The sequence below is a fragment of the Gopherus evgoodei genome, chromosome 10 (genome assembly GCF_007399415.2).
Source record: "Gopherus evgoodei ecotype Sinaloan lineage chromosome 10, rGopEvg1_v1.p, whole genome shotgun sequence".
NCBI classification, from domain to species: Eukaryota; Metazoa; Chordata; order Testudines; family Testudinidae; genus Gopherus; species Gopherus evgoodei.
In genome coordinates, this window is record NC_044331.1 from 52,858,051 (window position 1) to 52,883,249 (window position 25,199).

Sequence of the window (25,199 nt, forward strand, 5' to 3'; positions counted from 1 at the left end):
CACTATTTGATTTAAGTAACAAGCAGTCTAGGGTTCCATCGTGGTTACCTATTGCTCAGTCTCATAAGTGTATCAGAATTAACAATTTCCAAAACTATCTGAATGCAAAAAAATTCAGTGGAGCCATGACAATTGATTTTTCTAGTTATAGCAGTACCTGTTTGGCCTGGGTGTTCAATTTGACTTGAAAATGAGCGGTCTTACTATAAAAATAAGAAGGGAGTTTGCTGTATCTGAGAAAATATTAGTATGTACACTCTCATATACCAGTATTTATTATGTCCCAAGTGTCAGAAATAGGCAGAATCGTAGAAGTAGAGTATGTGTAATTAGTACTCTCTGCCAAAATGCTCTTCTGCTTAATTTAAAAATGTCTTTTGTTGCCTTTTGATTGTAGGGGATTAAGATAGACAAGTTAGGTCTTCTGGCCCGTCTGCATCATTCTGACAGCTCCAAAGTCCCCCCTTCATTTAGAAAAAAGGTGTATTTTTAACTTACGTTAAAATAATTCATATTAACTGATACACAGAAAATCCTACTGAGGGCAAGACAGTTGCTGTTTTAACCCATGTTTGCTGGTTGAGGTAAACTCTGGGAGAAAGTGTAGGCTCCAAGATTTGAGACCTTCAAATGGCTCCTTTGCAGCTCCATTCCTCAGCTGTATACAGTGCTTATTGGGCACCACTGAGGAGTTAAATTCAATTTGTTTGAATTTGGGTTGTTTCATAAATGCTTTAAAATTTACCTCTTACTAGTAGCATAATGGTTAGTGCCAGTCACAAGAAGAAAGTTCCGTTCAGTACATTTCAGTAAGAGCCTGCAAATGACTTTGTTGTCTCCATGAAAATAAGCATTAGAAAGCTGTCGCCTGGATTGCAGTAGTGGGGGAAGGGAGGTATTTGAATGAATGCAGGGGCAAGCAACCCTATTTATTTCCATCCCATACATTGTTGGTTCAGTGTGGCATTCTGAGTCCTATTCTGATGCCTTTATGCTCATCACTCTTACCTATAGATCTGGTGTTGAGTATTAAAACTGCATTTTACTGTGCTGCCATTGCTGCTTATACTCTCTTCTCACTCTTAAACCTTCATACAGCTTTTTTTATTTTGATGATCCTGTGTGGCTAGTTTTACTTTTTACGGTCGTGGCCTATGTTTGTTAACTTTGCTCATGTTTTAAGTCATACCCTTTCCAAACATTTAGGGTTTTTTCTTTTGTATTCTTTACAATTCTGACAACTTTGGTTCCAGTTCATCTGATACAAAAAAAATCTGTGTAACTAGATTTTTTTTTTTCAAATGCAGATTGTATCTTTAAGTAGATCTCTGATTTACTCAACTTGGTTTACTAAATCACAGCAGTGTTTTTGCCGAGTATCATGGATTGGCTGACAAGTTGGTCTAGTGACCCAAAATTGTAACCTGCTTCACATTCAATTTGCAAAGCTTCATTGCAGATCTTTAATGTACTACTTAAATATATTGTATGTATGTGTAATATATAAAAAGTTGTTCACATATATACATATATTACTTATATTTATATATAAATGGCTGGAAACTCTGACCCATAAGTGCATTTCTGTTAAATGTTTGTCTAGAGTATGGATTTGGTTTCATTTGTATTAAAATACAGTTAGCTGAGCAGTTGGTCACATTTCATTTTATAAACCAAATAACTTTTGAATCTGTAATATTTTTATAGATTTTTCAACATTAGGATTATTTCTGCCTTTGCAGTTTTACTAATACACCACAATGCTTTTGGCAAATCTTCCCCTTTTTGTTACTCTGTGAAAATATTTTTCAGGCTTTTTGACGGGGTGTTCTTTTCCGAGGAAACTCAGTAATTCTTACACCTGAAATTATATAGCATTTTCTCTAGCTAATGAAAATCAAATCCAAATTCTTAAATTTGAAGGATATACAAATGTAGCACTTAACAGCTACTTATAAATCATTCCAAAATTTTGAATTTGATTGACAACCTATTATTTGTTAGTACTGATGGCCTGTAATGTATAAAATGAGACCGAATGCTAATCTGTGCTTTGCCTTGGCTTTCTGCTCTGTGTTGTCTTGGTGTTTGCATCTTACCTCTTATGTCTGTGCTGTTTGTTCCCTTCCCTGTTCTCTAATCCTGCCCTTCCCTTCCCTCTATTCCTTTTCATTGTCCACACTGACCCATCAATCAACCAACAACGCCCCCCCTTTCGTCGTGGTGATCTGCCCTGCTCTGATTGATGGCTCCGTTGCTTGGGTGGCTGTGTAATATGATGGACCAGTTCACCCAAATATGGCCTTCTTGCTGACAGGTATCACTTCTGTGAGAAGTGTTTCACTGAAATCCAGGGGGAGAATGTTACCCTGGGTGATGACCCTTCACAGCCTCAAACGTAAGTAATCATCATTCTTCTTAATGCTACATTTAAAATAATGGAAAAGAATTTTCAGTCATGATTTAGTTGTCTAAAATTGTCCATTTACTGCTTTTAGGGTAAACTAAGGGAAGGTGCATAGTTTCTTACTAGGAGAAGGTTTATATGGCTACAGATGATTTACTGTTGTTATAGTGTCAGACGATTATCAGTATTCCCTCTGTCTTCATTTCTTCTGTTTGCCCCACTCCTTGATAGCTGCCCATGTGCTAATGATTTCAGAGACTGCAGACATTAAAAAGTATAAAGAAAAAGCAAGTTTTAATGATTTATTAATCATTTGCATCTGCTGGTGAAACAGGGCAATACTGCTGGAAAGCCTGATCTGTTACGTTCTTGAAGCACCCATTTCATGAATGAATGCTAGAGCTTGTTTTCAGCTTGCCAGACTGGCTTGAAGTGAGGTGCAACAAGGCTTACAGTCAAGACCAGTTATTTTTAGAGAGAGCTTCTTTACTTACTGCAATTTTTGTAGGTTTTTTTGCATCTTGTATTGGATCTTACATTGTGTATATTTGCATAGTAATCGTAGTGCTTTTAGCTTAATACACAATTAACTAATTATGCTAACTATGAAAAAATACATGCTAATATAAAAATGAGTGGAATTGCGTCGTCTAAACAAAATGTAAATTCCCCTGGTGTGCTTTCTTCTTCATACTTGAGATTTCAATCATTTGCTGCAATTCAAATAATCATAATAAGGTCTTAGCTTCATTGGATGTAATGCTGGCAATAGGAAAATTTCATGTTAACTCTTTCTCTTTAGAACAATCTCTAAAGATCAGTTTGAAAAGAAGAAAAATGATACACTAGATCCAGAGCCGTAAGTATTATGTCTTTTTTCTATTTAAAAAAATTAACCCGACTTTCTGACCATCACTGTGTAGTTATTACAGCTTCCTTCTGTGGCCAGCATTTCAGAAACAGGAAATTATATAGCCAGAGCAATCTTCTTCCCCATCTCCACCCAAATAGGTAGCAGAATCTCTGTGTATAGAATTCTTAGCCCTTTGTATGGCAACTTTTAAACATATAATATTTGGGGGAAAGTGTGCCTTTAATATCTTGCACTTCTATAGAACTTTTCATTAAAATGGGGTCGCAACCCACTTTTGGGGTCCCAACCCACAGTTTGAGAACCACTGAACTAGGTATTAGGATGATAGTTACTCAAGCTTACTTTACTCAACCTGTGTTTGCAACAGTTAGTTGAAAACTAAAATAGATGGAGGTCATAGAATACCTGTGTGCAAGCAGAATTACCTACTGCAGTCAATAGGAAATTCAGCTTAAATATGGATGACTGGTAGGACCCAGGGAAAGCATCTAGAAAGTAAGAGTTTAGAGAGAGGACCATTCTCCTTCTCTTTTGGGCCCACAAAATTTTGACAATTCCTTTTTAACGTACAAGTATTATACCCATTTTTAGGTCTTAAATATAATGGCAGAATATTTAGTTGGAGTTGGTCCTGCTTTGTGGACTAGATGACCTTCTGAGGTCCCTTCAATCCCTGATATTCTATGAATATATCCAGTTTCATTTTGGTGTGCTAATATTTTTCATTGGTCTATACATTTGGCTTAAGGAGGTTATTAGCAAGGTAAATATATTTATTTGATACTCAGCCACACAATCTTGTTTTATTGTTGAAAAGTAGCCTTCTGGAAGATTACCTGCCTAACGAGCTTTAACCTGGTTTTTGTAGTTTCATACTCTTTACCTCTAGGGAAATTAAGGTGGCTTTTTTTTCATTTTCTTCCAAGCTTTGTTGATTGCAAAGAATGTGGTCGGAAGATGCATCAGATTTGTGTGCTACATTATGACATTATTTGGCCTTCAGGGTAAGTAGCCTTAGATGGGTTTTAGCCTTTCTTCTGCAATTATAATGAAACTCTTAACTGTGTAGATCCTGTTGAGCTGTTGATTTACACACAATAATCCTCTTTCACGGACCACATATAAGGAGAGAAACCATCTGTAAATGAATTTGTAATTTGGTTGTTAGTAGCTCCTTTGCATATTCAAACTAAAATATGTAGAGAGAAACTTGTCCACAAACATTGTTTTCTCTTTATGGATTACTTACTGTTTGTAAAAGTTGGATAATGGTACGTGATAAATATTAAAAGAAATATAAAATGAATGTGCAATATCAGTTACTCATTTGGTGGAATGAGTAAACCAACTCTAAAGCATCTAACATTTTCTGAACTTGATATACTTAAATTGTTCCTAATCCATATTAAATGATGAGACGGTAGTTAGGGATGCAAGTCATTTTTTTCTGACTACTACAACGAAGAGTAAAAGTGTTTAATGATGGATTAAGCTACCTGGGGCTGTTTATACTTAAATTATCAGCAAAAATTTGTTCTTTTACAGCTTTGTCTGCGACAATTGTCTGAAGAAAACTGGTAGAACACGTAAAGAGAACAAATTCAGTGCTAAGAGTAAGTTTGTGTGGTTTTTTATTATTCATATATTTTAGAATTTCTTCAACTTTTATCTTGCCTATGCTCCCACCCCAGTACCTTTCTTTACAAATCCTAGTATATGTTAGGATTGCAGAGATCATCTCCCCCACCACTGGTGCAGCTTCACTAATACTAGCAATATTAGGAATACTAGTGCAATAGTGTCTGCCATTATTTTACTCAGTGTCACGTAGACCTGCTCTACACAGGTCTCGATCATTAACGCCTATGCCCTGGAGTTGCACCATGGATAGTGCATTGGTGAGAGATTTCTCAAAGGCTAGTGTATGCAGAACTCAACGAACAGCACAGAATTCACTGTTAAGTGGAAGTGATTATATTGAATGGTGCTGAGAGCTGAACTTCTGATTTTGAGCAGGTTTTTTTATGGGGGGCAGTTCTTTCAAAAAATATAAATATAGTATTTCTGATGTATAAAATAAAGCAGAAACACAAAACTAAACACATAGATGACTGATTAAACTTAGACTAATTTCCATGTAACCTTAAAACAGAAATAAATGTCGTCTGACATTTCTGTGCTCGGCAATCAACAAGAATTAAAATATGTAAGTTATGCAGACTCATACTGTTGTAGTCCATGCACTTCTGGTATAAAACAGGAATGTAAATGATCAGTTGTTTTCTTTTACAGCTCTCTGTTTTTTGAATTAGTATAAAGTAATAGAAATTCTCAGTCTGAATAGACATCATATTTAGTTGTCACATTTTTATGTCTAGAGTTTTTCTAAAATTCTAGTTTCGCATTTTTGTCATATTGTAGCTGAAATATTAATTAAAAAACAAAAGCTTTTAGGCACTTAAGGCAAAATGTTTTTCAGTCTGCTGTGCTAATCTTTATTGCAGATTGTGTACACATTAACTCCACAGAACACCAAGTGATATCAACAAAAGTTCCAAGTACAGTACGAGTGCTGAATATACAATAAGGACTAGCACTGCAGAATATGGCATTCATAGTGTAGAGTGAAATAACTAATTAAACGTTAGAAACCTAGGAAATTCAGAGTTAATTTAAACAAATGCAAACATTAGAAAGTATGGAAAGGCGTGCAGACAACCTTAACTTTTTCCACTGTGATGATGCCAGCCTCCAAACTTTCTTCCTTTTTCTTTTCATATGAGGCCATTATTTTGAACACTGTAGTTTTATAATTAAGGGTTTGAAGAGTAGGCATACATTCCACATTGTATAAAGTGGTATTTTTGGATCTAGGACACTTTTGAAGAAGTTCAAGAAATTCACAGACTGAAGTGAACATCTCTTTAGTTTGTAAAAGCCAGAGTACTGATCCAGTGATCACAACTCACTATACTCCTGTCTTCCCTTTGTTATCTTTGTTCATAAAGGCAGTCCATGCACAGACTTTTGTATACAAGTTGTAACTGTTCTTTGTCAACACGCTCATTTTTTCACTTTTTTCATGCATGTGCCATACATTCATGAGCTAGTCTTGGGAGATGTGTGTAAGTAATGCAATAATTCTTCTTTACTGATATTTCATTAATTGGTGGCATATGGAGTTTTAGGGTGAGATTTTCAAAATTTTCATTGGCCTAACTCGGCTTTTATTGATGTCAGTGGCAAATTTTACCGTTTACTGTAGTGGGAGCTGTTAGGCCAGTGCTGCATGCTTTTGAAAATCCCACATATAAAGAAGATCGTGGAATGATGGCCTTCAGTATCTGTTTATCTACTCCAGATTTTAAGTACAGTTTTATTCTCTGGACATTTTATGACTATACAAACCCCAGCCATTGTAAGATTAAGAATAATGTATTCTGGTGTTTGTGGTTGCTGTTGAGACTCACCTTTTTGGGTAGGTACGGTTGTTTTGGAGTTTATTCGCGTTTTCCTCCCTCAAGACATCACTACAGAGGCAGAGTTAAGGTTGTCTGAGTGCATTTCTGTACTTGGAAATGTTTGGTTTCTTTTAAGTTCATTCATAACTTTGCGTTTCCTGGGTGGTTTTTTTTTTTTTTTGTTTGCTTTTTGTTTTTGTGTGACAGTATTCTTGTAAGATTTTTTTTTACCCTTAGGTTGCTGATGCATTACCACCATCTTAACTTTAAGTGCAGTTTTCCTTGGTTTTTGTTACATTTTTGAAGTATATATGTTTCCTGGGCACCATGCTGGAGAGAAACTGGGACTCCCTGCATGCCTCCTAGAGGGGGCGTCTTGAAGTGGTGAGAGGACCCCACACACACTTCTCCTTTTGCCCCCACCCAGCAAGCCTTCTGTTATTCTCTTCATCCGTCTGACAGGTATAGTTAGGCTCATAATCATCCTTGACAAGCCAAAGTTCCCCTCCTTGATTCCTACCTCTTGTTCTGCCTAATTTCCGTGTATTGCTGTCTTCAGTCCTCATATCTCACTTCCTCACACTTGGCCCTATTCTTTTCTTCTGTGATCTAAGAGGATTTCTTCAGCCCTCCAGTGCCATCAAAAATAGTAATAAAAAGGCATGATACCTCTCAGCAAGATGAAACTGAATTGTCTAATTTGATCCCTTCTTACTCTTCATAAGAGTTAAGTTTTCTAAATAATTTGTCTATAGAAGGTATTCTAGGGATTAAAAATACCTAATTCATGAATTCACAAAGAGCTGCATCTGTGTGCAAAGTTTAGAATTCTTAAAACCTACTATAACCTAAAACACGTGGGCCAAAAAAGCACAAGATGCCAGGGGACAATATAAAACACAGGTATTTTTATAAAATGGCATATAAAGATCTTTAATCCTGCACATTCCTCCTCATTTAATTTCTTACTCTATTTTAAGCATTCCAGTTTGCAAAAAAATATATTTTTTTAAATTATTTCTCCAATAAAAAGTTAGCTGTACACTGAAAGTAGGGCTAGATTAAACCTTAATTATGGAATTGTTATCAGAATAAAATTAACCCCAACACAGAGGCACTTGCAAGGTTCTTTGCATCACTTAAGTCCTTAATACCAGGCATTGTCATAGAAAGGACCTTGCACAGTCCAACTGCATGTGGGTGGCTTTTCAGAGGTCCTGGCCAGTATAATGAGTAGCAAGAATATTCTGTGGAATCCAGTGGGGCTATAATGGGTAGCAAGAATATTCTGTGGAACCCAGTGGGGCTGGAACTATAGGTGCTCCCTTACCCCGTGGCTTGAAATAGTAATAACAAACACCAAATACATGGTTTCTATCATCAGCACCCCAACTGTAAAAATTGTTCCAGGACCCTTGAATCCCTACAAAAGCTGCAATGATGGCATAAGAAGAAACATAATGCTTCCATTCATATTTTATTGGACCCAGGGTTCCCAATAGCATTACTTAAAAGGGAGGCGGGAGAGAGCAGGGAAGTATATCTAATGAAAATATTATCTTAGAAATTAAAGAATTTTCAGTTTAAAAATGGTAAAATAGAAAAAAGAATATAAGTTTTTTAGATTTAAAGTGGGGAAAAAAGTTATTTTTCATAGTTTAAATTAACTTCCACTGTTACTTAGCACATCTGAGGTCCAGACCTTTTCTCCTGTCTCTCGGCTGGGGATATTAATAAACTATATAAAAATTGCATGAAAAGAAACACACATTAAAGGAAAAGCAAGCTCTAAGTAATGAGAAATGAACAAGAAAGATTTGAATTGAGAGAGGAATGTATTTTGTTCTTTAGAAGTCATAGGTTCTAGCAGTTCAAAAGGTTTTTATTATGGTTTAAATCTGGAACATATTCCTGTGTTTGGGAATTTATAAACAGATATTTGACATTTTATAGTTCACCATTTAAACTATATTAACTTGTAAAGCAGTGAATTACAAGTTATATTTACCACTCAGACCTAAACAAGGTTTCATATGCCTAGATGCTGAAAAGATCTCATAAATATCTGATTTTACATGCTATACAGTATGCTATATTGCCAGGGCACAATAATTAATACAGTGTCCTAAACAGCCTGATTTACTTGATTTTTGTGGTATTGTCTGACTGCTGGTATTTTAATAGTAGGTAAAGAGAGACAAATCCTGTATAAAACCAGACTTCAATTTAAGTTTGTAAGGTAATGGTGGTAGTTTGATATAAAAATACAGTTTTTATTTAATCTTCTTTTTGAATTAATAATGTCTTTCTTCTCTCTGGCTGTTTTTTGCGTTGGTTTCATGACAAATATTTTCTTAAACCAGAGGCTTTCAAACTCTTATAGAGTGTGGAACATATTTTAATTGAAATTGTGCATTTAATTTAATATAAGTTTTGTTGGGGGATGGGGGAATAATTTTTACAGTTTCATTTTCTTTTTCAGTTCATCTTCCCTACCCCACTGTCTTGTTCCTCTCTCCTTTCCCTGCTCTCTTGTAAAGATTGCCTGGCCATCTGGTTTCCTTCTGCCTGTGATGTTACTCTCCTGCTGGCAGCCCCGTGAAGTGGCTAGCAATCCTAGCACACTGGTGGCTTCAGTTCCTAAGAGCAGCTTCAGCATCTGTTCTTTCTCCCATTTCCCCCAATTTGTTTTAGTAGTGGCTCGTTCTAGAGAGGTAGAAACAAGGACGAGAAGATGAAAAGTCAGTTCTATGTAGACCACAAGTTAAGAACCACTAGCTTGAACAATAAAATTTGCAAATATTGTAAAAAAACAGGGCTTTAAAAATGCATTTGCCCACAGAAAGCTTTTCTGGGCAATTGCTGTCGACTTCTATAATATCCAAGCTTCTTTTTTTTTTCTTTAATTTCAAACATTCCTGGTTGCGAAGATAAACTTCCAAATATAAATCTAATTTAACTGTTACAGTGTCATCTTCCTAAATATGTAGAGAGATGGCTCCAGTATCTCTGTTGCTGCTCAGAGCTCTGGTCAGTTTTCACCCTGCTGCAGTTTGGCAATCTTTTCAGTGTTCACTATGCCTGTTCAGAATCATTTGGTTATCTGAAAAACGGACAAGACTCAGGTCAGTTTTACTTAGTTACTTCGGAGAATTATGATCAGCAATGGAGGAAGGATCTGGAACTGTGCAGTGGGGGAGACTTGTAAACTGACTAGGGAAGAGTAGACACTTCCCCATTCAGCACCTAGAAAACTTAAGGGAAGGACAGAGTAGTAGAGACAAACTTTCTCTTTCTGTAAGAGAACTAGCATTTGGCTAGTAGAAAGTAGAGGAAATGTACTAGCATTTGGCTAGTAGAAAGTAGAGGAATGAAGATCCCATGCCATCATCACAGCAATCAGGAGGCTCTGTTGAGGGAGAGAACAGAGAGAGAGTGTGCCACTTCTGCTTTAGGTTGAGCATTTCAGATTTGTCAGACACCAACTAGCAGGAAAAGATGGAGATCCTGAACAGCAGTTTGCATGCTCTTTCCCAGTGACTGGTTGACTTCTCATCTGAGCATTGCTCTTAAAGAATGGTATTGGTATTTGGCTATTAGGAATAGTCCTCTTGTCATTTAAGTATCTGTTTAGATGTACCTATCCCTGTGTATGAGGGGAGACTGAAATTGGTTAAATAGATTAGATAGGAATATTGCAGAGAGAGAAAGATTTGGGGCAAAGAAGCGGGAGAAGGAGCATTCAGAGCTAGACAAATTAAGACTGGAAATAAGGCATAAATTTTTAACAGTGAGAGTCATTAACCATTGAAATAGCTTTCCAAGGGTTGTGGTGGATTCTCCATCTTTGACCATTTTTAAAACAAGATTGGATGTTTTTCTAAAAGATCTGCTTTCGGAATTATTTTGGGGAAGTTCTATGGCTCTTAGACAGGAAGTCAGACTAGAATGATCGCAGTGGTACCTTGGGGCTTTGGAATCTATGAATCTAAATGTAAAACTAATCTTTACCCAGTCTTCTCTACAATACTACCCTTACTTTCATACTTATGTTTGAAAAGCCCAAACCAAACATGTTTCTTGCCAGCAGGGAAGGAACGAAAATAATCATTGTTGCTTATACCCAGAAAAAGCACTCTGATACTATGGTGATGGTATCCACATAAGAACCTAGTCAGACAAAATATAGGGGAGACTGGTAAAGAACACAGTGTAGGGTTGGTCAGGGTGTCAGGAGGCAGACACCAAAATCATCTTGGAAAAAAGAAATCATCTGTCATAGGAAACCAAATTAAAACGGAACGAAGCTATGGAGGAAAAAAGATATAACACAAGCAAGAAGCTTCGTGGACTGCTGGCAAAGTGGGCAACTTTGCATGGGAAGGGCTTTGCCTCCCACACTCATGGAGGAGGCGCTCGTGGTTGAGTTTGAGCTCCCCAGCCCTGCTAGGAGGGTTAAAACCACTCTCGGCTGCATCAACCACTGTAATTTTGCCCTCAGCCAAGCTCCACACATGAAGACGCATGCCCCACAGGCCATGCGGGTATCAGCCTTCGCCTCCTCAAGCCCGCTGGCTTGCAAGGCTTGATGAGTTTGGGGGCAGCGGCTGTGGGGAGTCTGGGGCAGCGTGGCACTCCATCCTGCAGAGCGGAACAAGTCGCAAGGTGGAGGCTAACTCAGTCGCTCATTAAACTCACCAGTTGAGTTGGCTGCAGCACAGTGGGCGGGGGACGCTCCTGCTTGGCTCGGCGTTTTAATTGCTTTCCGCTGTATGTGACCCAGCCCTAGTAGCTCCGGATGGGCTGGGGAAGGGGCACCTCCCCCCTCCTGAGTGGCCTGTGATAACCTGCTGCGTGGCCATGTGACTGAGAGGGAACTTAGCCCAAAGGTACCCCAAGCTCTCAAGGTAGTAGGTGCCGGATATGTTTTTCAAGCTTTACTAAGGATTGTCTTGAAAAATAAGTTTAAAAACTCCTCAATAGCTTTTTATAATAACTATGAACTGTAGCTGAGAGCTAAAATACAGTAGCCTGTTAACAGAATATTAACGGTTTTAGAGAAGTCAAAATGCATGGCTCTTAAGGATTATATTTTAGGGTAAACGAAGGATTGATAACATTGTAAAGAAACATAGCAGTGCTTGGGTTGGCGTGGATGTTAGTAATCTCATGCAAACATAGTTATGTTCTTGCTCTATACACCTGTTAATTTGGCCTTCTCCTTAATTTCTGTGCCTTACTGTGTAATAGCACAGAGTGATGAAATTACCTTGAAGGGAAGTGGGAATCACTTGGTAGAATTACCCATTGAAAGATGTTAAAATGAGGACAAAATAATTAGTAGAATTAATTACAACTGCTAGCTAAAAATATGCTGGATGCAATTAATTAGTTTCATATAATGGAACTGTGCACCTTTTTTCTATGTTCTTAAGATATAAACATTGCCAAAATGAAATACCACTTTTAAAGATTATCTGCAAGTGTAAACGTCAAAGCCCAATCCACTGTAATATGATTAGCGGAATGTCCCACATCATCGTTCAGCGTATTAGTATTAAAGTGGAAATGATAATTTTTCTTGTATTGAGTTCCTCTGCAGTCAGCACGCAGTTTCCCATGTAGTGACATTCCAGTGTGTGCTGTGCTAATGTCCTAACCACAGAATCTCACTAGATTGTGGAGTTAGATTATCGAGGTGTTATGGAAGTGGTATGCTTACGGTTAATTTTTATATACTGTATATTTTTATATATTTTCATATGAAATAAAATCTTAGAATGTAAGCTCTGTAGGTAGGAATGGTGTCGTCTTTTGCATCATTATAACTGTCAGTGCACTCTTGGGTTTTAAAGTAATCTTCTGATGGGTATTCAGTTCCACTACAATGTGAATATCCCAGATGGTCAGTTATAAGAGACAACAGTCTTGCCTCCTCACTAGATGGCAACTGATTACAGTTATTATTTTGGCATGGAAGAAATTTTTAGTAAATTTCATTGCAGAGGTGAGGAGGGGAAAGAAGATAAGTCATGAAAAGGTCACCAGTTAATGTAATTTTTGCTGCATAAATGTGTATCATAGGGGTGCTGAACGGTGAGGCCCCTGCGGGGGATGGGGCTGGGGAAGATTGGAGAGTAAGCCCATCCTGCACTCACCCTACAGACTCCTGTCCCACAGAGTTGGGCCCAGCTCCAGGCATTGCAAACTGGCATATGGGGTTGCAGCACCACTCAGATTTGGCTTGTCCACCCATAGGAGATGGAGAGGTGGACAGGCCAAATGTGAGTAGCACTGTGACCTTGTGTCAAGTTACAACACCATTTGTTCTGGGGGCCTAATCAAATGTGTTTTTACAGCCATTTTTGCAAGATTTCACTGACTTTTTATTCAAATTCACATTTCTGTGACCTCTGTGGCAAATCACGTATCCCTACAGCTGATGAATAGTAGCTGTGAAGGACTGTGAATTAAATGTAGCAGGGTAAAATGGGTGACCATGAGAATGCATAAGTGAATTATGCCACCACTTTGATTTTAGGTATGGAGAAATATGCTCATAAGACTAGAATAATTAAATACAACTTACTATGTGGCAAAATGTATGTAAAATTGTATAAATGATTTTAAAAAGCAGTAGCAATAAGCCCTACAACATAAGGTACTCTTGTTTTCACAATTTCACAATTTAAAAGACTTTCTTTAAAAGTAACGTTTTGAGAGACTTTATATTTTGAATGTATTAAAAATTGTAACTTTTTGTCTGTAGTGTACTTTTCTATGAATAGTTTTTAAATGTTATGTTAAAAAAAAGCACCTGAATTAGTGGAGCAGGGGTATACTGTATGTGGACTTGAACCTTTAGGGGTTTCTTTGCCAGGGCAAATAACTATTAACACTCAGTATGTACATTTTTATAATTTATGTAGATTACTCAGACTAAAAAATCTGTTTTAAAAACAGTGAAAGATCCATTGAAGTCAGGAGGCTTTTTATTTCTGTTGACTTGCTTTGCTTGAAAAGGTGTGACTGGGAGCCAGATTTATAAACTGATATAATCTTTCAAACTGCCAGATGAGTGTTTTTCTTACAAGAAAAGTTTTGCAGTATTTAAAAAATCTCATACAAATTTTTAATTACTATGAAAGCCTCCTTTATTAGTGCATTTAGAAAGTGTTTTTTCCACTGAGGTGTGGTTAGCCAGCCTATAAGAGTTGTGTAAATTTAACTTTCGCTAAGAAGGTGACTTTTTATTTTGGCTGTAGAAGGTAACTCTAATTCTCATGCAATAGTAAAGAAAACTGAAAGCATCATTCTAGGAGCAATGAGTCAGAAAGATCTCTCTGACACTGTGATTCAATCTAAGCTATGTTTTAGTTTCCTCAGACTTTTTATCACTACTTACTTGGTCTTTGATGTTTTTCCCCCTTAGGGCTTCAAACTACCCGTTTAGGAAATCATTTGGAAGATAGAGTAAACAAGTTTTTGCGGCGACAGAATCATCCTGAAGCTGGGGAAGTTTTTGTCAGAGTGGTAGCAAGTTCAGATAAGACAGTAGAAGTAAAACCAGGAATGAAATCCAGGTCAGTCCTTTTTTTTTATGGTAGGATTTTGAAGTATATATCTTGTGTAACTTTTTACCTACCTAGGTATAGTAGAACCTCACTAGTTTGCACTGATTTGGAGATACTTCATAAATTATCAAAGTTTGGTAATTGACAAGCAAGTGAACAAACATAATGAAGACAATACACTGTAAAATGTACTTTGTTAATTTATTTTGGGAGTTGTATTTTAACTTTTAACTTACTTATGACACTGATATATTCTGTAGTATATTTTATAAAAATAATGCGATCTTAGATTATGCAGCATTGTTTTTACACTCGTTTTATGCAGATTGTAGGATGCATAATTTAGTACAGTGCAGATTAATAAAGTTCTACTCTAGTAATATTTCATTAAGTATGTTGCCTTTCTGTATACATTGGCTGCTGGAAATGCTTTTATAGTAAATGGGCTGATTGATAAATGGGATGGTTTTTGAAAGGCTTTATCCATAAAAGTACTTAATTTTACTCCACAGATGGCAAAGTGTTGACTGCATTTCACTTAGTAACTTCAACGTGTTATAACTAATGTACCATTTATTTAGAGGCTGGCAGTTTCTTTGGACAATCTTGTACTTTGTGTTTGTACGTTCAATCATAAGTTAATTGTATGGAAAAACTTTTGTCTCGAGGCTTTATGGAAACTGACCTTGCATTGCCATGATACCATTTTAATATGATTCTATACTCTGCCAGAACTGGTACTTAAATATTTCTGAAGAATTAAAGACTGTTGTAAAGATCTGCTTCGTTTTGATAGAATTTTAAAGAATGTTGTAAAGATCTGCTTCGTTTTGATTGAATTTTAGTGTCCATTGATAGATTTCTTCCTTTCCTGCAGGTTTGTGGATTCTGGTGAAATGTCAGAGTCCTTCCCTTACCGAACCAAAGCTCTGTTTGCTTTCGAGGAGATAGATGGAGTGGATGTGTGCTTCTTTGGCATGCATGTGCAGGAGTATGGCTCTGACTGCCCACCTCCAAATACCAGGTACTTTTTCATTTCTCCAACAGTGACTGGTGCACATGGAGACTTTTAATACTTTAAATACAGGCTAGCTGCACATCCTTCCACATACTGAAATATTCATGGCACACGCAGTCTTACTATAAAGTTAAGTGTGGTGAAGACTTTTCTACATCCAAAAAAAAAATTGACAGTCAAAATGTTAGGAAGTACATAAAATTCAAATCTGTCTACTTCCATGCTAGCATTTTCCCTGATTTCTCAATATCTTTGCCTGTTGTCCAAAAGGTGAAACACTAGCAATATTTCACTTTTATTTCAGCAGCTTTACATCATGTACTTTGACGTGTCTCTTTGGTCCGCGAAAAGTGCTCCTCCTCTTTGAAATCAGCTACAGTCTCTTTATTTTCCAGGTCTCTGCCCAAAACAACCAAGTCTGTGGCCGTTGTAAAAGCTGAACACCAGCCTATGAAATCTAATGTGGTTTGTATTTGAATAACATTTTTTGTTTTCTCCCTGATCCTAACAGGCGTGTGTACATATCGTATCTAGATAGTATTCATTTCTTCCGACCCCGCTGCCTCCGAACTGCCGTATATCATGAAATCCTTATTGGATATCTGGAGTATGTGAAGAAACTTGGGTGAGCAAAAGTTGTCTGAATTCTTTGCAAAGTGATGCTGTAATCCAATGTCATGTGAACAGTATGGTTATTCTGTGTAACTTTAATTAAAGAGTAGACTTCTCTCTTATTTTGATTTGTTTAAGATAATCTCTTACCTTCCTTCCATCATCTTCTCAAGAGTCTTATGAAACAGACACCTCTTGTCCCACAGTGGAGATTAGGGTTTGGATTTCTGCACCAGTGAGCATATAGTGTTTTCCCCCCCCCCCCCCGTACTGGTAACGTTTTTCATAAATTTCTCTTTCCCTTTTTAGACTGAGAGAATCTCACTCCCTCCACCCACTAAACTGGTGAGAGAGGTGGATACTAAATAGCCCAGCAAAGCCTAAGTTCCATGATTAGACCATGGGCCTTTGTATAGACACAAGCTATTACTGCCATAAAACTCCACAACATCTTTATAAGGAAGTGAGAAGTCTGAATCTATTTCTAAATGCGGTTGGGTTTATGTATAGAAAAGGCAAAGGAATTTAATTAAAATGCCAAATGAGTGTTAATTGAGGTGTTGTTGGTTTTCACGTGTAACCTGCAGATATGTGACAGGTCACATTTGGGCCTGTCCGCCAAGTGAAGGAGATGACTATATTTTCCATTGCCATCCCCCTGATCAGAAAATACCAAAACCCAAACGCCTGCAAGAATGGTATAAGAAGATGTTGGACAAGGCATTTGCTGAGAGGATCATTCATGACTACAAGGTCTGTATACCTTTTACTGGCTGGATTGATTTTACAGTATTCATTATATCTAGGCTACTTACTACACTTCTTCAATATAAGGGAAGAGACAATGACTGTTCTGGTTAATGTTTTATAAACGTTAACATTTTTAGCCATTATCTTCCCTTGCTTACAGTTTTCTGCAACTTTCACCTCTGAGGCAACAGCCTTTTAGTCTTGGTCTCTGCCTGAATGGAAATTTTTTGTAAATATTTAAGCAAAACTAATTCAGCCAGGTTTGGTTAGAGAGTGGGTGATAAATAAATATAAATATCTCTATATATAGCTATACAGTATATAATCAAGCCTATTTGAATAGCAGTGGTCCTGAGATGCCTGGAGTTGAAAGATGAGTTTTGGCATGGAAATAGCCTTTGTCAAGGAAAAGTGCTATGGAAGATGGTGGCAAAAATTGGTTTTAATTTGACTAAGTTATGACTATTGAAAATCTCAGACTGAAGGTGCACAGTACATTTGAAAGGAGTTTTCTCACTGAGTTTGTCTGATGCTAAGGAAAGTTGTGCTGTTCACTCTTAATTAGCTAACTTAGCTGGGTGGTAAATGAAAGGCTCCATGATGCCCTTGTCACATTCATTGCTTATCTTGTAACGGAAAAGCTGTGCCACTTGTAAATTTGCACAGGAGGTGTTCTTTCCTTGGGGTGTAGGACATGTGACTAACGTTTAGCCTAATAGCCAGGTTTTTTTTCTTTCAAAAAAATCTCTCCTTTGAGAGAGAGTTCTCTTCTTTGAGTAATGGTCCCTATTGTATTCCACTGAGGGTTACAAAGGAGAAGACTGGTAGAGAATCTGTTCTTTTCTGATCACACACATACTTTGTTTTGAAATAACTAAACATATGTATATATTGCTAGTAACTTTATAATCATTAGCTGTCCAGTTGTATTTGTGACAGTGTTTTAGAATATACTGTAAACTCTTCCATGTAGAACCAGTTCCTTTCCAAGTGTCCTACTGTGTACTAAAAAAGTTTTAAGCCATGTGAGTGCAGCAGGTTCTGCTATTGACTTCAGGCTTTTTTTTTCTTTTTTTTTTTTTTTTGGTACTTCATTCAATGTTACCATTATGTGACACATTTAACAGGATATCTTCAAACAAGCAACTGAGGACAGGCTGACGAGTGCCAAGGAGCTGCCTTACTTTGAAGGTGATTTCTGGCCAAATGTGCTGGAAGAGAGCATTAAAGAGCTGGAACAGGAAGAGGAGGAAAGGAAGAAAGAGGAAAGTACAGCAGCTAGTGAAACAACAGAGGTAAGTTAACCTTTGGTACAATATTTGTCCCCAGATCAGAACGTTGTCCACGTTGCTAATCTCAGCTAGAGCTCATACCCAATACTGATAATGCAATTCAGAACTAGAAGAAAAAATATTTTTTGTCTTTCAGTTGAGTTTTTAAGCCAATGTTCCCATCAGCTACATTTCTAGCTTCTTGCCAGATAAAAGTAAAAATTCTGTGGTACTTTTTAAATAGAGTAGTAAAAACTTCCATGTCACAGACAACGTTCCTACTTTCTTTTTAAATGCTTTCTAAAACCCAAGGATGTCTGTCAGCTATTTTGGATTGCATGATGACTGCCTGGTTTGCTTTACAGCCCTTTCGCTGAATTTCTAAATTCAAACTACCTTAAAATATCTGAATATTTTGAAAGACACCTATTTGAAGCCTGAATTATTCTTTCTATAGCAAGCCTATGCATGTCGATTTGCAGTGATAGGGGACTGAAATTCAAATATTAATGCTGCTTATTACTAAAGTTTTTTCACTGACTTAGCCCAAAATTCTAGGTGGTGTAGTTTCCGCCAGTACCGAGCATGTTCCAGTCCACAGAATCATCAGTGGCACCTGGGCGTTTACCTCTAGCTTCCCTATCAGCCCCACTCTATGCCAGCAGGGAGTCAGTGACCAAGATGACAACCTCCCTCTGGTCTCACACCATGCCCCATCATTACAACAACTGAGACCCTCCCAGCCACTTTCTGATCCCCAGCCCTTCTGGTATGGCTACCTTTTGGTGCAGCCACTTCCTTCCATTCATCAGGCATACTCTCAAAAAAAAAAAAAATCATGACAGATAACATTGTGAAATGTTCAGAGACCACCTTGGGACTGTCACCTGATGTGCTGAAATTACCTCTGAGCTTGTTTTCCGTGCCAGCTTGGGTCTCCAGAACCCTGCCTTGTTGAGCTGGACACGCTAGCCTGCTGCAACACAGACTTGGGGTCTGGGCCGCGCCCCCCAAAGCTGCAGACTTCAACCAGAAACAGCTCAGCAGGTTACCTCGCCAACACCCATACACCTAGTTCTCAATGGGATCAAAACCCCAAATAAATCCATTTTACTCTTTATAAAGCTTATACAGAGTAAACTCATAAATTGTCCACCCTCTATAGCACTGATAGAGGGATGTGCACAGCTGTCTGCTCCCCCAGGTATTAATCACTTACTCTGGGTTCAATAATAAATAAAAGTGATTTTATTAAGTATAAAAAGTAGAATTTAAGTGATTTCAAGTAATGACAGACAGAACAAAGTAAGTCACCAAGCAAAATAAAGAAAAAAAAAACACAAAATCTAAGCCTAATACATTAAGAAACTGATTACAGGTAATATCTTACCCTCAGAGATGTTCCAATAAGCTTCTTTCACAGACAAGACTCCTTCCTAGTCTGGGCCCAATCCTGGGCTCCACCTCCTTTTATAGCTTTGGCACAAGTCAGGAATCTTTGTCTCTCTGGGTCCCCGCCTCTCCTTCTAAATGGAAAAGTACCAGATTTAAGATGGATTCCAGCATCATGTTACACGGTCACATGTCCTGTCAGACCCCAGCCTCCATTCTTCCTGGGCTGGCCTACACATACACAGAAAGGTGTGAAAGTAAACAGAGCCATTTACAGTTCTTTGATTCTGAAGCACTCTTAATGGCTTCCACTTAACATGTATTACTGATGTAAACATATTTATATCTTATTCTCCTAAATCCTGACACAGAAATAATACATACAAACAAATAGGATGAACACACTCGGTAGATTATAAGCTTTGTAATGATAGTTTACAAAAGACCTTTTGCATGAAGCATATTCCAGTTACATCATATTCAAATTCATAAGTGTATTTTCGTAAAACATGTGGAGTGCAATGTAACAAACATAGAATGCATGTTTTACATAAATTGTCAGGGAGGCACCAGGTCACCCTCTCTTTTGCACAGAAGCACTAAAACTCTGGATTTGGTGCATTCCCACAGTGTACTCATATTCAGAGCCCCAGAACCTCAGGAGGACCCTTAGGAGGAGCAGGAGGCCAGACTAGAAGAGGAGACTACATGACAAATATCTCCTCTTCCTCTCCGAATGAAGCAGTGATGCCCCTGGACATATGGCACACCTCCTCCTCTTCAAGAATTGCTCTCTCAAGCAACAAGGCGCTTTTAGATCATGCCTAGATTATCAAGCAGACACCAATCTCTGTTGCGCCAACATGTAAAAGGTCCAACAAGAAGTACTACGTGCCCCCAAAAGAGGCAAACATAACTGTATTGTGAATGCCATTAATTCACGAGGACAGCATCACCATACTAAATCGATGCCATATGACAGAGACTGTAAGAGGCTAGACTTATTTGGAAGGAAGGCATGCTCCTCAGCAACTCTGCAATTCAGGATTTCAAACTGCCAAACCTTAATGGCAAAGTACGACTGCATGAATTATGGAACACTCAGTGCCTTATTGACCACTTGCCAGAAGCACGAGAATAGTTTCAAGCCATCATACATGAGGGCCAGCTGGTAGTGAGAACATCACTACAGACCACACTGGATGTTGTGGATACAGTGGCTCGCTCAGTTTCGATGGTGATGTTAAGGAGCTGGGTTTCATAGCTGCATCTCTCAGGGCTGCCAAAGGGGAGTACAGATGATGGTTGAGGACCTCCTTGTCAAGGGCTCCAGACTCTTCGCTGTCAAGACTGATGCCTCACTTCATACTTTTGAAGGATTCCTGAGCCGCGCTGCGCTCTCTAGGAACCTGCACACTGAGACAGAAAAGGAAATTCAATTCATAACCGACTCATAGATCCCGACCGCCCCAGTTTCTCCCACTGCTGTGATGCTGTGAGCCCCAACAAGAGAGACCTAGAGCAAAAGCAGAAACCAGCAGCCCCTCAATCCTCAACATCCCAGCCCTTGACCCCAGTACACCAGGTTTAACACTTGGTCAAGGCCCTGAACAACCATTCCTTACAGCAATATCTGCAACACCTGGGCTTTCCACATCCCTTCGGATGTCACCTCTCTCTCTTCCTCAGGAATTGGGAAAACATCACTTCCAAAAAATGGGTCTTGGAGATCATTTCCAAGGGTTATTCTATCCACTTCAGTTCTCTCCCTTCTCATTCCTCTAAAGGACCGTTTTCACAAGAGACTGCTACGTTAGGAAATAGATCACCTTCTATGACTAAGGGCCATAGAACCAGTCCCTATACACTTCAGAGGCAAAGACTTTTATTCCAGATATTTCCTGATCCCCAAGAGAAAGGAATATTGGAGACACATAGGAGATCTAAGAGCACTAAACACATGTGTGATGGTGCAAAAGATTCAAGATGATCATACTAGCGGCTGCTATTCTATTTCTGGAGCAGAGAGATTGGTTTTCAACCCTAACCTACAGGATTCCTACTTTCACATCTCAATCCTACTGTCCCATAGAAGATTCTTCCAATTTACCTTTGGGCAGGACCACTACCAGTACAGAGTACTTCCATTTGACCAGTCCTCTGCACCCAGGTGTATTCTCCAACGTCCTCTCCTTCGTAGTGGCACATCCATGAACATTATTTACCCATATCTGGACAAGGTTCGTTCATTTGAAGACACCCTATGAGCTACGCAAAGGACTATGCACATATTTGCACAACTGGGTCTACAACTCAATATCCAGAAATTGACCTTGACTTCAGTATAGTGTTTGGCATTTATAGGGGCCGAACTCAACACCGTGCAGGCGAGAGCGTTCTTCCTGCAGCACAGTTTCGACGCTCTGACCAGTCTCATAGAGACAGCCAACAAATGTCAGCCAGAAATGGCCTCAGCTTCTTTGGCACATGGCAGCATTCACGTTTGTGACATCTCATGCCCGACTACACATGGGGTGTCTACAGGCATGGTTCAGATCTGTTTACGCTCCAAACAAAGACAGGCTAAACAAACCGTTAGTGATACTCTCCAGGGTCAAACATTCCCTGGAAGGGTGGAAATCCCTATCCAAGGTCTGTGCATGGATCCCATTTGCGCAAGACTCACCAATACTGATTCCACTGGTACTGCAGAGTTCAGGGCAAGTGGTCTCCCATGGAAGCTGTACTCCACATCAACCTTTTGGAGGTAAGAGCTGTCAGAAATTCCTGCACACATTCTCCCATTCATCAGGGATACTCTCACAAAAATTATGACAGACAACATAGCATGCGTGTTTTACATAAATTGTCAGGGAGTCGCCAGGTCATCCTCTCTTTTGCATGGAAGCACTACAACTCTGGATTTAGTGCATTCTCTACAGTTTACTCATCTGAGCCATTAATATGAGCTCACTGGCTTTCCAAATAAGTCTCAAATTGCATTAACTGTTATCATGCCTGTAACCTGCTGCCTCCATCAGGAATTTGCACACACTCCATGTGATCCATCTCCACCTCTGTTGCATTTGTTAAAGATATTTCCATCTCCGAAATCTACAGGGCAGTAACGTGGGCCTCTGCTCATACTTTCGCGGAACTCTATGTAATTACTTCAGACTCTGCTTCTGATGCCAACTTCGGCTCATTGGTGTCATCAATAATAGACTCCATTCCAAAGCCCCAGCCCTCCTTAGGGGACACTACTGTGAAGTCATGTACAGTGGAGCACCCATAGGGAGATGTCCCCCTATAAGTACTCTGTGGCTCGCCCTCTTGCCCTCTGCTTTGGAGTTTGCAAGAAAGGGGCTCTGTTGTAGAGAAGGAACTGAGAGCGGTTCACCCACACAGCGCTACGTAGCCTAGTGGCAGAGCACAAGGGAAGGAGAGCACGTGTGCAAGCTGAACAGACACTGCCACCTAAAATCTGAAATCGGGGTGCAGATACACCTACAGTAGAGCACCGATAGGGGGACACACTTTGAAGAACCATAGTTATTGCACAAGGTCAGTAACTTCCTCTTATTTTAAATGTAGTCCATGTGAAAGCTGCTGGTCAATACTGCAAGTAGGTAATTAGTATTCATTATTAATGTTTGATAATTACTTAATTTAGCTGACTCAGTGTAACTTAGATTGAAGGAAGTAGTAGGAAACAAGTGATTGATTGGACAAGTTGAAAATCATTGTCATCAAAATGTGGCTACAGTAATTTTTAACTACAGGTCTTCCAACAGTTTCTCAACATAAATTTCCTTCAGGAGTAGTTTTTTCATTTTTAACACCTTCAAAATGGCAAAGATGAATCTGCACTAAAGACGGTCAGCAATATTAACAGAAAGTCAAAGATTTAAATTTTATTAAGTTGCAGGCACTTTAAATATAGCACAAAATGAACAATTTAAAGAAATGCTTGAAGCACTTCTCTGAACGTGCAGTTTTGAACTCATAGGTTCACTGCCTGATGTTGTAAGTGAAGAGAAGAGAAAAAACTTACGAGCCAAAAGAACCAACAGTTGCATTAATGCAAGATAGCTGGCTGAAAATGAGAAATGGTGTGATAAAGGCTATAAGCATCCATACCAGGGGGATATGTGTTCCTACTTAATGCTAGTCTTTCTGTGTCTAGAATGAAAACATAATATTGTATCCAAGTTGCTGAAGATGTCAATCCAAGAATGGCAGAGAAGTGTAGCAGTGAAGACTTTGCCATTTTGGCTTAGAAAATGCAAACAGAATGAAAGCGTGCAGACATCCTAAACTTCTCAAATGCATTTATCCTAAACTTCTGTCACTATTTCAAATCTCATTGAGAAAGAAATTGCACCTAACAGGGATGTCAAAATTGTAGCCTCTTGATTTATTTATGTAGTTCATATGACATATTCAGATTGTCCAAAATCTTGAAGTTTCTACCTCATGTTTGTGAAGAGCAGCTTCCAAATGTGAGCTGAGCATAACTGATGCAATGGTGATTGTCTCAGTCTGCTGGCTGCCTGAAACCATGAATGAGAAGTGTGCATGCCCCAATGCCCTATTAATCTCTTTGAAGTGTCATCTCTGCAATCCAGTAATATTTCAGTGTCAAAATTGACTAGTTCAGTGCTGAGCATTTTAGCAAATAGACTGAGGGGAGAGAGCGGCAGTGAAGCCTACAGGGAATTTGGAATTAGGAGTTGTTGCAGAGAAGGAAATGCAGAGGGAACAAACAACATAGGTAATACAGACAGGGAGGAGGGAAAGAAACAAAGAAAGAGGTTGGGGAAACAGAGCAGAGATAGCAGTGACCCCATAAAGAGAAGTGTATTTTCTCACTGAGTAATGCGAAATGCAAAAATAAGGTCCTGAATAAAAAACAAAATGAAAAAACCTAGAGAGTTTAGTTACTACATAAAAGCCATATTTGCCTCTTGATCTCTCTGCAAACTTTCCAGTGACAACATAGGCAATTGCTATGGATTGAAGGGAGTACGGAGTCCTAAATTTATATCAGGGACCATAATTTACGAGAATTTGGCACCCCTGCATAACACAATCCTCAGGTACGTGATGCAACCATGATGGTTGGCAGCCCCTGCCTTCCCACGGCTCCCCCCAGCTCATGTTCTCCACATACACTCACATGGGGAAAAGCTGCTCTAAATTCAGACAGCCACTTGAAGATTCACCACTCCCCTTGTGTTAGGAAGATTCATGAGTAGCTACTGTTGAATCTCTTCCCCCACCACCCTCCAAGGAACCTATGGCCTGCTGACACTTGGCTACCCTAATGCTCCCTTGGTACAGTTGGCACCCAGCACAAATGAGAGTCGCTCTCAGGCAGCTCTCATTTACCACAGGGACTATCCTGGTGCCTGGATGGTGCGGAAAGAGGGAAGTGCAAAAAGGCACCTTTACCCTCTCCTCCGCTCCAAGCTGCACTGAACAGTCCTTGGTTGCTGTTGAAGACAAGCCCTGTTTTTCTGCCTTTGCACTCAACAAACATAAATGTTATGTCGCACTGAGTTGGTGGAGGACTTAGATCCAAAAATACCAACATTTTACTTATCAAGGGCCTGTGTAGACAAGCACGAAATGTAGAAAAGCAATTGAAGGAAGTTTTGAAGGGCTTTGTTGGATTACAGGCTGATAACACCATCGCCATCTCAGAGGGAAATCGGGTTTGGTCTAATTGACAGCAAAGAGCTGGAACAGCACAAGGACAAAACCAAAAAAATATTTAAGGAAACTGTGGGATTAAAGGCTGATCCAGTACACCGAGGTCATAGTTTGTTCCCAAACTA

The 25,199-nt window shown here is 38.9% G+C and overlaps 1 protein-coding gene across 6 annotated transcripts in view; it reads left to right on the plus strand.

Annotated features, from left to right (window-relative positions):
- The window catches only part of CREBBP (CREB binding protein), a 195,071-nt gene that overhangs the window by 162,127 nt on the left and 7,745 nt on the right, over positions 1-25,199 (plus strand). For all 6 annotated transcript variants that reach the window (XM_030577229.1, XM_030577230.1, XM_030577232.1 and 3 more), the window contains 9 exons: positions 2,318-2,398; positions 3,210-3,266; positions 4,208-4,285; positions 4,827-4,894; positions 14,175-14,325; positions 15,194-15,340; positions 15,846-15,959; positions 16,534-16,699; positions 17,824-17,991. In XM_030577229.1, coding sequence (XP_030433089.1) covers positions 2,318-2,398; positions 3,210-3,266; positions 4,208-4,285; positions 4,827-4,894; positions 14,175-14,325; positions 15,194-15,340; positions 15,846-15,959; positions 16,534-16,699; positions 17,824-17,991 — 1,030 coding nt within the window. The remainder of the gene's footprint in view (positions 1-2,317; positions 2,399-3,209; positions 3,267-4,207; positions 4,286-4,826; positions 4,895-14,174; positions 14,326-15,193; positions 15,341-15,845; positions 15,960-16,533; positions 16,700-17,823; positions 17,992-25,199) is intronic.